Source organism: Vombatus ursinus, unplaced genomic scaffold (genome assembly GCF_900497805.2).
Source record: "Vombatus ursinus unplaced genomic scaffold, bare-nosed wombat genome assembly UNPS02014810.1, whole genome shotgun sequence".
Taxonomy (NCBI): Eukaryota; Metazoa; Chordata; class Mammalia; order Diprotodontia; family Vombatidae; genus Vombatus; species Vombatus ursinus.
The window spans coordinates 46,029,760-46,043,789 of NW_020954588.1; the positions used below are offsets into that span (position 1 = coordinate 46,029,760).

General features: G+C 39.2%; 1 protein-coding gene across 2 annotated transcripts in view; it reads right to left on the bottom strand.

Annotated features, from left to right (window-relative positions):
- Positions 1-14,030, bottom strand: part of ARHGEF26 (Rho guanine nucleotide exchange factor 26) — a 140,013-nt gene that overhangs the window by 50,086 nt on the left and 75,897 nt on the right. For both annotated transcript variants that reach the window (XM_027876052.1, XM_027876053.1), the window contains exons 7-8: positions 6,830-6,982; positions 2,735-2,864 (exon numbers count right to left, since the gene is read on the bottom strand). In XM_027876052.1, the coding sequence (XP_027731853.1) occupies positions 2,735-2,864; positions 6,830-6,982 (283 nt within the window). The remainder of the gene's footprint in view (positions 1-2,734; positions 2,865-6,829; positions 6,983-14,030) is intronic.

Below are 14,030 nucleotides of genomic sequence, written 5' to 3' on the forward strand. Positions count from 1 at the left end.
AAAAAAGATTAAAAGCCCCCAGTTTACAGAGTCAGAATACTCTCCTTTTTTTCATCAGCCCTAGATGGATGGCCTCTATGGTTTTCTTCAGTTTGTAAACTTCAAGAGACCATAATCCTAATGCTGGTTCAGTCACTCCAAGTAAACATGGGGTTAAAGAGCAAGTTATGTTTTATCTTGGGAAACACATTCAGTAAAAAGTATTGATGAACAAGAAAGATTAAAAAACAAAACCAAACCATGCACAGTAAGGTCTTTTCAAGTAGAGCTTTTTCCTTTCTTTGTTTTGGTATCTCTAGTACGCAGTACAATGTGTGGTGCATAGCAGGTGAGTAATAAATGCTTACTGATAGCTTGACTGATATTATTCAGAAGTGCAACATTAAGAAAAAGGGTAAACAGATAGAAATTTGTCATCTAAGAACAGAATTCCAGAAAATGAAGATATAACTATTACATGTCAACAGAAAGCCATTTTGTAAGAGCCCAAAATCAATATTTAGAATCAATCTATTTATTCTGTGCAAAGTACACGTTTTCTTTTCATGGAATCTCAGAGTCAGTAGAGAACTCAGCAGTCATCTAGTCTAATCTGTACTGGACCTGTGTTCTATGAGATTCTGGGCAAGTGGTTATCTAGCCTTGTTTGGAAAACCTTCAACTCTGGGAAACCCAATGTGCCCTCAGGCATTCCATTCCATTTTTGGACAGACGCAATTATTAGCATAATAGATAGAGACCTAGCTTCATACCCTTAAGATATGGGTTCAAGTTCTGCCTTTAATGCACACACACACACACACACACACTAAATACCCTAGGTAAGTCATTTAACCTTTCAATAGTCTAGGCAACTCCCAAGACTGTAAGTTTAAGAGAAGATGATAACCAGCGTTAGCTGAGGATCATTCCTCACTTAGAAATTCCTAATTCTAAAGAAATCACAAATTCAGTCCTATTTCCCAGCTTTTTTCCTTACATTAAACCCAGATGTACCTCTTCACAATTCCGACCTACAACACTGCCTTTAAAGACTTAAAAGAGTTCATTTCCAACTTTCGCTTTTGTAATTCATTTCTTTGGAAGAAATCTTAACTGACAATAGAAATCAGGCATATGCAATTGTCCATGGTGCTTGGCACCGTGCTTCACATGTAACGATGACTCAACAAATGTTCGCTGGATGCATGTTAGGGCTGGTGGTCCGTGGGAAAGTAGGGTTCATTTTAGAGCCAACTCTCATGGAACAGATACATTGCCTAAAGCAAGCAATATCTCTACTTTGGGATTCTCTGTAAAATTCTGTGTGCCAGATCCTGAACTTTAAAAAGTGAATGTGCCCTAAATGATGCTTGCTTACTGGGAGAATTTGCCATTAAGATGGATTATGAAGAGCAATAAACTATTTCACTTGGGAAAACAAGAATAATTAACAAGAAGGAAACCAGCTTCCAGTTCTGTTCAGGTCTGGACCAGTCTTTCCTATCTTTACTTGCTCTGCCCATTTTTTCTGACAATCTCTGACCCAATAAGGAAAGCCAATGTTGATCAATCCCCTGGTACATTCTCCTGTTTTCACCAAGTTACATTCTTTTTTTTTTTTATTCAAAAGACAATTTCATGCTCATCTTTTCCAAGACAGCATCCTAAGAAAGGGATGGTGTTTATTTTACCTTGGCTTCTGATTTTTCACATTTTTTTATCAACTGTTTAACATTTTAGCATTTAATGCCTATTTTTCTACATTTGAGGAACAATCATTTATTCTATACATTATATCCTCAGTACCAGAGCCCCTAGTACTGGCACCTTCAAAGCAAAGAATATTTGAACTAGACAAATCCTTAAAGACAATCTAAGTCATTCCTTTCTTTTTATTGATGAGAAAACTAAGAACCAAAGAAGTGACTTAACCAAAGTTTCACAGTTTGACTGTAGGAGAACTAGGGCTCCAACCCAACTGTTCTGACTCCAAGGCCACTGCCCTTTCTACTTTGAAGAATAAATGATCCCTTGTACATAAGAGACTCTTGAGTGTTCCTTGGGTATAGAAATAGAATGAATATGTGAGTAGTTGAATGAATGAATGAATGAATTGAAAGTCACCAGAGGGAACCTGATTCCACACATTTGCCATATGAGTCAGTATGAGTCTCTGAGAAGAGAAGACTAGAAGGAACAGGTAGAGTTAATAACAATTATAGTTATAGATAGTTGTCTTCAAGTATTTGAAGGGCTGTAATATGAAGGAGAGAGTAGAGTTGGTACTATGATGGTACCAAGAGGGCTGAAGCAAGACAAGGGACTTAAGCAGCAAAGAGGTGAATTGAAGGTCTATGTCGGGAACAACTTCCTCATACTTTGAGTAGTCCTCCAATGGAATGGGCTTCCTCCATGGAGTTCTTCCAGTAGAGGCTGGCTGACCATGTGTCAGGAATATTAGAGTGGTGATTCCTTTCATAGATGGACTAGATGAGACGACCACTGAGGTCCCTTCCAAATCTCAAAGTCCATGATTCCATGATATTGCTTGCATTGAAGATGATAGCCAGAGAAAACCCAATACAGACTAAGATTTTCCTTCCATGTAGCAGCTTGTTACTGAATAAGGACAAATGTCTCTCATCATTTTCACAAACATGTCTAGGAAGTACACTCCCTAAATCCCAATAGTAAAGTCTCTTCTATCATAATACAAAGGGTGAAATTTAAAAAAATAAAATTAGTTTCTTACATCCATCAGCAAGGGAAGACGTGTAACTCTCTGCATGGGGAGAATGAGGAAAGAGATCATAGGTAAATTCCTACACTCTTCTTGGGATTCAATCCGAGATAATACTTCCTTAAAAGATGGATTAGTTGCTCTGAGAAAAGGGAAAAAGAAAGACAAAAAAATTTCAGAAGATTATTTGCTATCCATTCTGACTTTATCTCCTCAAATAAACAGCCAAATAGGAATATCTACATAACAAAGTGAAACACTCTCTCATTCATAATGAATTTTAAAATATAAAATCCCCACATTAGTTAATTAGTTAACTGCTAAGACTTTCAAAATGGAATAACAGAAAACATGATTTTATGGAAGCTTTCTCGGGCTACAAGTCTAGGGGACCCCAAAGCCGACCGCAAAATGTAAACAATCAGCGGAGTGGTACCTCCCATGGAGATTACCATAGCTCTAAATGTAAACACTTCCCCCTCCCCCACTTATCTAAATCAGCACCAGCCAGGCCCAGTTCCTAACTGGTCCCCACCTAGAGGTGAATTCCATTTACATTGTGAAGAATGACTGTTTAAAGCAACTCCTCCCAAATTTGTATTTGCACAAATATAATACTTCAACCCATAGTTTTGCTCCTGTTCAAGAGAACCAATATACATGAAGAAAGAAGATGGCTTAACAGATTCCCAACATAAGGCAGAAGAGCTTCATTCAGCCAGCCAGCCAGCAGTCTTCCCAGCCTCCCACAGTCCCCATGACCACATTTCAAAGACTGGGATGCTCTCAAAGATCTTTCTTGTAATTCTTCTAATTCTGTGTATCCCCAGAATGCCTAGCATATTGTAGGTGCTTAATAAATGCTTATTAACTGGTTGACAGGTCTGTCCTACAACTGGTGAAAGAGTCCAGGAGAAAAACAGTGGATGAGAACCCTGCTATCATACTCAACAGACTGTAAGCTACTTAAAGGCACAAACACAGTTATCTTTAAACGTTTGCTAAGTGAAAGAGTGCTAATAACTCATGCCTTAAGATTTTTCAACATACTCTATATTCTTTGATCCTCATAAAACTCTGAGTTAGATGCTATTATTATCTCTGTTTTACAGATAAGGAAACTGAGGCTAAGAGAAAACAAGACTTGAAAAGTAAGCATTCTATAGTGGATGAAGTATTGAACTTGGACATTTATAGTTCCGTGACCCTGGCCCAGTCACTTACATTTTCTGGGCCTCAGTTTCCTCATCTGTAAAATTAAGGGGTTATATTTGATGACCTCAAGGTCTCTTCCAATTCTCAATCTCTGAATCTCTGATCTTGGTTCTTATAAGATTTCAGATTAGGTAGTCCTCTTGTTATGACCAGATGGGGATGGTGGGGAGAGTTGGGAAGTGGGAGTAATGCTGATTATGATAATTTCCCCTTTGAAAAACAAAAAAGAACAATAATATTCCTCATTGAAGTTCATTAAAAATTAAAGTGAGAAATTTCTGATGTAGTGGATTAAACAAAACAAAATGCAAAGCTTCCAAAAGAAAGCTTTCTAATTATAATACTAAAACTGAGCCCCAAAGAAAAGAGGAGAAAGCGCATCTCCCTTCTGTCAGACTTGGTTTGTGTATTTAGCTAAACTTGCCTTCCCTTCCCTCTCCTCCTATCAGTCTCTTTCATTTTTTATTCTTACAAGGGATGACTCTCTTTGGAGAGGAGGACAGACAGAAAAACTCTGAAATAAAAGTGATATTTTTAAAAAAAAATTACCATTATTTTTTTTAAGAAAGCAAAACATTTTGTTTGATCTGCTTTGAACTGGAATAATGCACTTACAAAAAGAAACCAACAAGTCTATGAGATTAAAAAGAATCATTTTTACTTTAGTAGATAAAGCATCAACTATTTCTAGGGTTTTTTTAAAAGGATTTTAAAATAGAATCCAAAATTCCAAAGAGGAAAAGAGACATGGTACAGTGAAAGCAGGACTTGAAGTCCAGAGGCCTGCTTTCAAAATCTTGCTGACTTTTTTTTTTTTACAATTCCTCCCCCAAATTACCAATATACCTATGAGATTTTAAGCTCTGTCTTTTGCACTAGCTTCAACAAGACATCAGAAGTCAGGAAAGGGGAGGGGCACTTACACAAGTCATTAGAAATAAGGTCAGGAAGCATAGCGATTGATTTTCCATGGAGAGCTTTTCAATTATTTTTGGAGAATCTCCTTCTTTGAGTATGGCAGTGGTTTGGGGATGATTCCAGCCCTCCCTCTCCCCAAGGACATCTTTCTGTATATGAAGGGCCAGAGCCAGCCCTCCCTACCAAAAGGGGCTCCTTTATCTCCACATAGGGCCCCTGGAAGATAATCCTCACACCCACCCACCGCACACACCTGGTCTGCATGGAAGCCTGCCAGAGCCCTGTGCTGTGGGAATCAAACGCCCAGTATCCTGGGAGAAAGCATGCAGACAGATCAGTCCTGGCAGCACTCTCCCTAAAATGGGACTGGAGGCATGCACATCTGAGATGCAAGTCAAGGGAAGAAGCCAAAGTGTGGCAACGCTTCCTTGTGCAATCATCACCAGGCCCCTGAGAATAACATGATAAAAACCTTTCCTAAAAAATGACAAGAGAGACCTGGCAGGAATGTAAAGCCAGAGTTCTCATCAGCTGGGCTGGGTCAGGCATCTGATTACATGTGTACAAATGCACAATCAAATCGTATGCAGAACTTCCTTGGGATAACAGAATTTTTTAAAATCAAGAAGTGATTTATTTTTCCCCATTGCCTCCCATCCAAGTCAACTGAAGTGAAACAATATTTTCCCCTAAGTCCATGTAATCGCATATAATCTAGTGGAAGAGAGGTGATTGAGCTGTTCTTTCTGAACCTATAGAGCAGAAATTGAGGAACAGGTATAAGAGAGAGGCAGTACGATGGAATAGGAAAAAAACACATGGGGGTCAGAAACCTGAGTTCAAATGCTGGCTCTCTTGTCTTTGTGTGACATTGGGCAAATCATTTAGCATATCTGGATTCGGGTTTCCTCAGCTGTAAAATGAGGAGGTTGGCCTTAAAGATCTCTTAAAAGCCCTTCCAGCTCTAATCTATCAGCCTATGATATCGAAGAGGGGGCAGCTTCAGTCAACCATAAGGAATGAGTTGTGAAAAATTAGAGAAACCTAAAAATGCACTGGGCGCCTTGAGAGGTAATGAATGGGCTTCCCCTAACCAGGGCAAAGACGGTATGATCACTCATCTGGAAGTATAGAAAGGATGAGTTAAACTACATGGCTCCCAAGGTCCCACAGCAGGGTTGCTGTCCTGCCTAGTACTAGTTAGAATGGCTTCACTCCACCCCTGTGGTCTTCATTTTCCATTTATAAAATGAGCGTGGTGGATTGAATGATTTCCAAGATGTCTCCTTGCTCTAAATTCTGAGATTCCATAATATATTATTAGAAGCTATTCTCCTTACTCTCTCGATCTCCTACTTGGACACTTTCTCTTTGCTCTCTTGCCGTCTAACACCTGCCTTCCTGCTCTAGAGAAACCCCTATTCTAGAGTCATGCTCACCTGATTAACAAATAGCTCCAGCCAAGCTTCCCTTCATTTTTGACTTTGGCCATCTCCCCTTCCTTTGCCCTCATGCGGGTACCTTTTCTTCGACCTTGTTTCCCCAAGTTCTGGGACCATGAACCATGACCAATCCAGCTTCGATGGTCCTGGATGGGGTGTGCTAATTTACTCCCCCAAAGCCCCACTTCCCATTCTTATAATTTTCCAGTGCCTCTTTTGGTGGCTCTGCTTTATCTCCCCAGGAGAATATAAACTCCTAGATCATGGATTGTTTTTGCTTTTGGTACTGTATACCTAGTAGTGAGCACATAATAAGGATTTAATCAATGATTTTTCATTCATCCATTCATTCACATTTCACACCAAGAGGTGGATTCTAAAATATTAAATATAAATTATTTTAATAATATTTTTAATAAAGTTAATAAATATAAAACAATTCTAAAACCATTTTAACCAAGGTAGTCCTCCTCACTCATTTTAAGCTTTAAAAGTAGATCAGTGTTTTGCAAACACAACAAATGTTACTTACATTAACTTTTGTAAAGTCCGTTGCTGGTAGACTTCATTTGTACAGTATTTTATATATGGATCAAATGTGGATGTTGTATGCTTTTCTACAATGTCACTTATATCGTCTAGGAAGATATTATTTTGGTGTCTTTCTTCTAATTCTTTAAAAAATCTGTGAAAAATAGAAACGTTTACATTTTACTTTTCTTTCATTTGGTACATTTGAGAAATGACAATATGCATTTTACAGAAACTGAAAGTTTCTTCCTATAAAATCTTGGGTATATTTGACAAAAGAATCTATGGGACCTCCCCCCCAAAAAAAAAGAATCTGTAGGACAGGGAAAGTGAGGAAAGATTCTGAAAGGTAAGTTAACAGAGACAGTATGCAACCTCTGACTAGTATTTAAAAACACAAAATTTAGGGCAATTTCAAAAATAAATGACCAATTCTAGGCCTATATCATGAGGAAATCAAGGATAGAAGAGGCACCATATGCACCCTAAGTATTCATAGCAGCCCTATTCGTTGTGGTAGAAAAGAATTAGAAAGAATGTAGGTAGCCTTGATTGAGGCTAAGCCAGCTCTGGTGCATGAATATAACAATATTATGGTGTCAAGAAATTCTGAATATGAAGAATTTAAAGAAAAATGCAGGAGAAAATTGGCATAAACTGATGCTGGGTGATATAAGCAGAAACAGGAAAACAATATACACAAGGCCTACAGCCGTGCGAATGGAAAGATCAAAAGAAGCAACACTGAATATTGTGTAACTACAATAGGCAAGAGATGAGAACGTGTACCTTTCTCCCTTCTTGGCAATGGAATGTGGGCATGGGTGGGATTCTCCATCAGTACAGATGGGCACCCGTCCCAAAACTGAGCCTTACGGCCAGGAGGTATCAAGGGCGAGTCTTAAATGCAGAACTACCTGGAGGCCAGGCTGGTTTGCTAGTTGGCCAATAGGGAGGTAGGAAGTGTTTACTGTGTGCCCAGCACTGTTCTAAACTCAGAACATCACACGAAGAAAGGCAAAAAAGAGTCCTTGTCATCACGGTCCTCACTTTCTGACGTAAAGAGATAAACGTGGAAATAGATGACATGCATATAAGACATATATGGAGCGGATGGAAATCTCAGAGGGGAAGGCACTAGCAGCTGTGGAGATTCTGGAGAAGGCCTGTTGGAGAAGGAGGTATTCAACCTAAGTCTTCAAGGGGAGTTTTCAGGAGAAAGGAAGGGAAGTCAGGGAATGTAAAAGGCAAAAAGTGAGAAGGAAGAGCATGCAGCTTAGAGGATATCCACCACAAAGACGCAGAGAAGGAAGAGTACGCAGCTTAGAGGATATCCACCACAAAGACGCAGAGAAGGAAGAGCACGCGGCTTAGAGGATATCCACCACAAAGACGCAGAGAAGGAAGAGCACGCGGCTTAGAGGATATCCACCACAAAGACGCAGAGAAGGAAGATGGCGTGCACGAGGAACAGGGAATCCCCAATCACTAGGCCAGCCTGCCTCTCGTTATGGCACATCTATATACATACGGACAGGACTAATTTCATTACATATAAGAAATCATATTCACCGGACAGGTTACCTTTATGTACCTTATGACAGGTAATGACACATAGTGGCTCTCTATGGCCTACGGGATCAAATACAAAATACTCTGCTTGGCATTCAAAGCCCCTCGTAACCTGGCCTCCTCCTACCTGTCCAGTCTCCTCACATCTTATTTCCCTACAGGACGTGTGCTCTTCTCTTCAATCCAGTGACACTGGCCTCCTGGCTATCCCATGAACAAGACTCTCCATCCCTCTGCTGTGAGCGCTTTCTCTGACTGTCACCCCTGCCCAGCAAGCTCTCCCTTCTCAGCTCTGCCTAGTGACCTCCCTCCTTCCTGGCTTCCTTTAAGTCCCAACTAAAATTCCACCTTCTCCAGGCAGTCTTTCCCACCCCTTCTTAGTTCTCATACTTTCCCTCCGTTAATTGTTTTCTGTTTATCATGTATGTAGTTTATCTGTATATATTTGTTTGTTTGTTTGTTTTTTGCCTTCCCTATTAGATTGTAACCTCCTTGAGGACAGGGGCTATCTTTTGCCTCTTTTTTATATCTTCAGAACTTAGTGAAGTGTCTGGCATATTGTATGTGCTTAATAAATGTTTACTGATTGATTGAATGCTACCGACCTATGCATCTATTATTATTGGTGTTTATCACTCCCTCTCTTCTATTGTGAGGTTTTTGAAGACTTGGGAGTATGCGAAATTTTGTCAACTTCTAATGACCTAGCACAGTGCCATGATTTATGCATAATTGTCGTTGATGGTGAATCAGAATCATGGAGTGATTTTTTTTTCCTATCAAAACTGTATCATGAGTTGGCAAATGATGGCCCATGGGCCAAATCCAGTCTTCAACCTATTTCCTGACAGCTTGCTAGCTAAGAATGGTCTTTACATTTTTAAATAAAATATTAAAAACAAATAAGTAAAATACTAAAATGTAAAAACCCTTCTTAGCTTTGGCCCATAGGCCATCATTTGCTGGCCTCTTTTCTAAATGATTGCAGCAACCTATCAGAACTCTTCAGAATGGACATAACACCAGACTTTGACTGTCTCCATCTTCAAGACTGTACCATCCAAAGTGATGGACATTGATCTCAACCCAATGGTATGCCTTTATCCTTCTACCCATCTTTGGCTTGAAGCCCAGGTGGAGTTTGTTTGTAATGGTGGTCATTTAAAGATCGGGTTATCAAATCAAAGTGTGCCTCACTCAAGGCTGACCTTCAGTCAGAAAGAGACATCTGGTCATTCCGAGCTCCCATCAGCTTGCTCTGCCTGCTTCCTGTTTCAAAGATCCTTTCTGCTAATGACAGTCTACATGGCCAGACATAGGGTACCAGCCAATGCACAGAAGATTTAAAAACAAAAAACTTCAAACACCTCATCTATTCTTCAATTCTACTCTTCTTGCTCTAAACTATGAACCCAACACTTCACACTTCAGGACTGTCCATACAAAGTCAACCCTTGTTTGCTTTTGGTTTCCTCCACACCTGTGTCTACTCCCAACCCACATCTCTCTCCCACTCCCACATGTGTCAACACTCCCCCACTCCCTCTGCTGAACAAGGGGATGACAGCAAGAACAGAGGCAGACAGAAGAAGTCTCTCCCTTTTACTTTTACTCATGCTTGACATTCCATCTCTTGCCTGTTTCTTTTTGTAGAGGTTGTCACTCATGACTGGAATGCATGTCTTCCTCACCCTAAGCTCTTAGAAAACCTCATTTCCTACAAAGCTTAGCTCAAATGCCATCTCCTACCTGAAGTCTTTCTTGATGAGCTGTTAGTATCTTCTTCTCCCAAATTACCTTGCATTCATTTATAGATTTTGTACATATTACTGATAAATGAATATAATGTCTCCCCCTAATCTTAAGCTCCTCAAAGGGCAAGAACTGTTTCGATGGCATCTTTGTATTCCGAATGTCTAGCAAAATGCCTGGCACACAATAAGTGTGCTTGACTGTATATGTTGATACTGTTCACTGGTGCTAGGGAGGATATTTACAGGTGATATGAGGCAAGAGATTGAAGGATGCTTTGGAAGATTGGAGGTGACTAGAAAACCCTTTCCTAGAGATTACTTTAGAATTACTCCGCACAGGGGCAGCTAGGTGGTGCAGTGGATAGACCACCAGCCCTGAAGTCAGGAGGACCTGAGTTCAAATCCCGCCTCAGACCAAATACTTGACACTTACTAGCTGTGTGACCCTGGGCAAGTCACTTAACCCCAATTGCCTAAAAAAAAAAAAACAAACAGACAACAAACAAAAAAAAATAGAATTACTCTGCACTGTTATCTCTTTGTTTATCTAGTAATGAGAAGATATGGTTTTATAAATGTAAACCAAGAAAGACCCATGTAGTGCCAGTGGAAAAGATGTAACAATTCTCTTCTAAATACACACCTCTGCTGGTGTGAGGATATCACTGCCATAGGCTTGGCTTTTCATTAGCCACCAAATGGAAGCCCCAGCCCATGCTTCCCAATGAGGCACCATAGGCCTCCTGTCATCTTCCTTGTTGCCATGGGTGATTCCATATCTTTACATATCTCTTAAATGGTAAGTGTACTATGATTCCAAGGAATAAACTAATTTTGATTCTTTTGGTTTTTAGACATACGCAGAATAGCTATAAACTTGGTTATTAAGCGTCATGTGGTTTTCAAGATAAACCCTTAGGGGAATGAAATAGCAGATAATTATTTAGTCATCAACTGTTTTTATATGCAAAATTTTCAGTTATGAATATTACAAATACATATCTTAGTGGCCAAGCTCTCCTGCTCAAGGAATTTTAAGTACTTGTCTCTAGCTCGCTACTAATAACCAGAAAGAATGCAACTAGCACACCAAAAACAACAGTACCTTGGCTTTTCTCTATGTAGAAGGAAATTTCATTTACTAATGCAAAAGGTTTGCCAGAGTATGAAACAGAAATCAGGCATCAATGAAATAAGTATTTTCTGCTACTTATTTAGCTAAAACATAAAGCAAATCAATCCTATTCTACTTAATTTGAAACACTGCAATGAAAAAAAAAAAGATCCTGATGCTGAAAGACTCTGGACACATAGGCAAATTCATATTATCACATGATCTGGAGGATGATGGATGACAGAAAGAGTACTGCTGGCAAGAAGGAGGTGGTATTATTTTGGAAACCAGGAATGATGGAGATTCAGGCCAGAGTCTATTATCCAGGCACTTGAAGAAGTAGGGACCTGCAGAGAAAATCTAAGTCAATTTGTAAAAAACCTTTGGCTTTTTTGAAAAACAAATAAACAAAAACAAAACAAAACAAAACAAAAACAACAAAGAAAACAAATAACCAATAACCACTGGATGATTCTCACCCATAAAGAAGAGGGCTTTAAAACTTCATAAAACAGATCTATGTAGGAGCAAGAAACCATTACTCCTATGGTAGCCTGGTGGATTTCCTGCCCTGGTAGCTGCAAATTCATTACTTTATTCCCCTGATGTTCCCATCTCCAAGAACCTCCAATACCGTGGGGCAGGAAGGGAGCCTCCAGGTCTCAAAAATTTGGCCAGAAAAGCACAAGTTCCGGTGGGTCCTACAATTCTGGAGAGAACAATGGCACAGGTGTGCTGATGGACAAGTCGTTGATTGTCTGAAAACCAACCCAGCAAAGTTCCAAGAGCATCATCACTGGGTTGGCCTCAGGGCTCTGAACTCTTTGGCAGCTGCAAGACAACAAGACCAGTCTAGGAGGGGCTGCTTTGTTTCTAGTCTTAGTATCCCCAGCACCTAAGCATGGTGCCTTACATGTAGTAGACATTTAACAAACACCATTGAATTGAATGGAATGCATTGCATAGTGCAAGGGGGTGGAAGATTTGTTTTCTGAGTCAGCGCCCACACTGATCAAATCAGGAACGTTTGCAGTTGGTTATCTTGTATATACTTATATTTGTACATATATAGAGCTTTTATTGTTTCCTTCAATAGAATGTAAGGTTTTTGAAGGCAGGAAATTTGATTTTTTTGTCTTTGTACCCCTAGAGACTACCACCGTGCATCAACTCCCAACACTCAGAAAATTCTTAATAAACACTGGTTGACTGGCTGGTTTACCTCTAATAAATAATTCATGCCTAATAACTTGAATCAGAATAACAGAATATTATTGTGTGTGGGGTTAGCAATTTCATCTCCTCTTCCTCTACCAAAACAACAAAAACAACACCGCCATCATTACCTACTGCAGCTTTGCAATCTCATTTTCATTTTCCTCCCATTAAAGAGCCCTAAAAAGGCACCTGTGTAGGGCTTTGGAGAGTGTTATAAGTGATGTCTTGTTTACTTTGGCCTTGTGACCTTGTACAACTCAGATGCAACATCCTCTCCATTTAGGCTACATTGAAGAATCTTTCTTTGAAAACAAACAAACAAACAAACAAACAAAGGAACAAAATAAAACCCACAGTAACTTTTCCAGAAGAGTGATAAAACAAGCTTTCCATGGAGATTTTCAGAAATAAAATTTCTAGACTAATCTCAGTAAGTTTTTTTTCCTAATTGAGAACAACATCAGAAAACCCTATTTTTTTATACCTTAGAGATAAATTGTAGGTATAAAATAAAATTTTACTTTTTGTGGAATCATATTATTATTTTTGTCATTTATTTAGAAAAAAATTGTATATAGTCTACACATCTCTGTCCAAAACATCCAACAGGTCTGTTTCAATATAACTTTCATGATTGCCCCCTGCCACCTCACCTCCATGCCATGGGAAATATTATATTTGGAAGAAAAAAAAGAAATATACATGATAATTTTGTTGTATATTTGAGTGAAACAGCAAGTTGTGCATAGTAAATTTGCAGTTTCATGTATAATCATCTTTTAATTGTACTATGCTATGGAAATACTTGTTTTATTCCATAAATTAAAAATAAAATAAAAAAATACTTTATTTTATAAAAGGGTTATTGGAAATTCCCTCAAAGAAATGATGGCTACCCCAAAATTAGAAGTCATAATTTTCCTCACTTCCTCTCCACAGGAATCTTGGACTCCCCTACCTCCCAACCACTCTGAGCTCTGATAGGTGAGTTCCTTATATTATCTATCAATAGGCCTCCACCCAGGAGTGTGCCAGTAAATGTTTAACAACCAGTTTTCTGGGGAGGGGGGGAAGGTATTGCATGGCATACTTTTAAATTCAATTCACATTATTAACTTTTTCTCCATCACCTTCTTACATCTAAACAATCAACAAAACAACAAATCAAGCCTTGATCTATAGCATTTAGCTATTTCCTAGGTATAAATGCTCACAAAAATTTAACAATCTGTTGGAGAGCTGAGACAAGTTGGTTCCAGCACTCCCCTGCCTCCTCCTCCCTTCCAAGCCGCCAGCTCTAAGCCATACTACAGTCCAAGGAGCCCTGCCTCCCTCTCAGCTCACCTTTATGTGTTGCCTTCCCCTTTAGAATGTAAGCTCCTGGAGGGCAAGGACTTTCTTGCTTGCATTTGAATCTCCAGTACTTGCTTATGTTTGTATCCCCAGCACACGCCTGGCAACTAGTAAGCATTTAATAAATGATCATTCTATCTGTCTATCTATCTATCTATCTATCTATCTATCTATCTATCTATCTATCTATC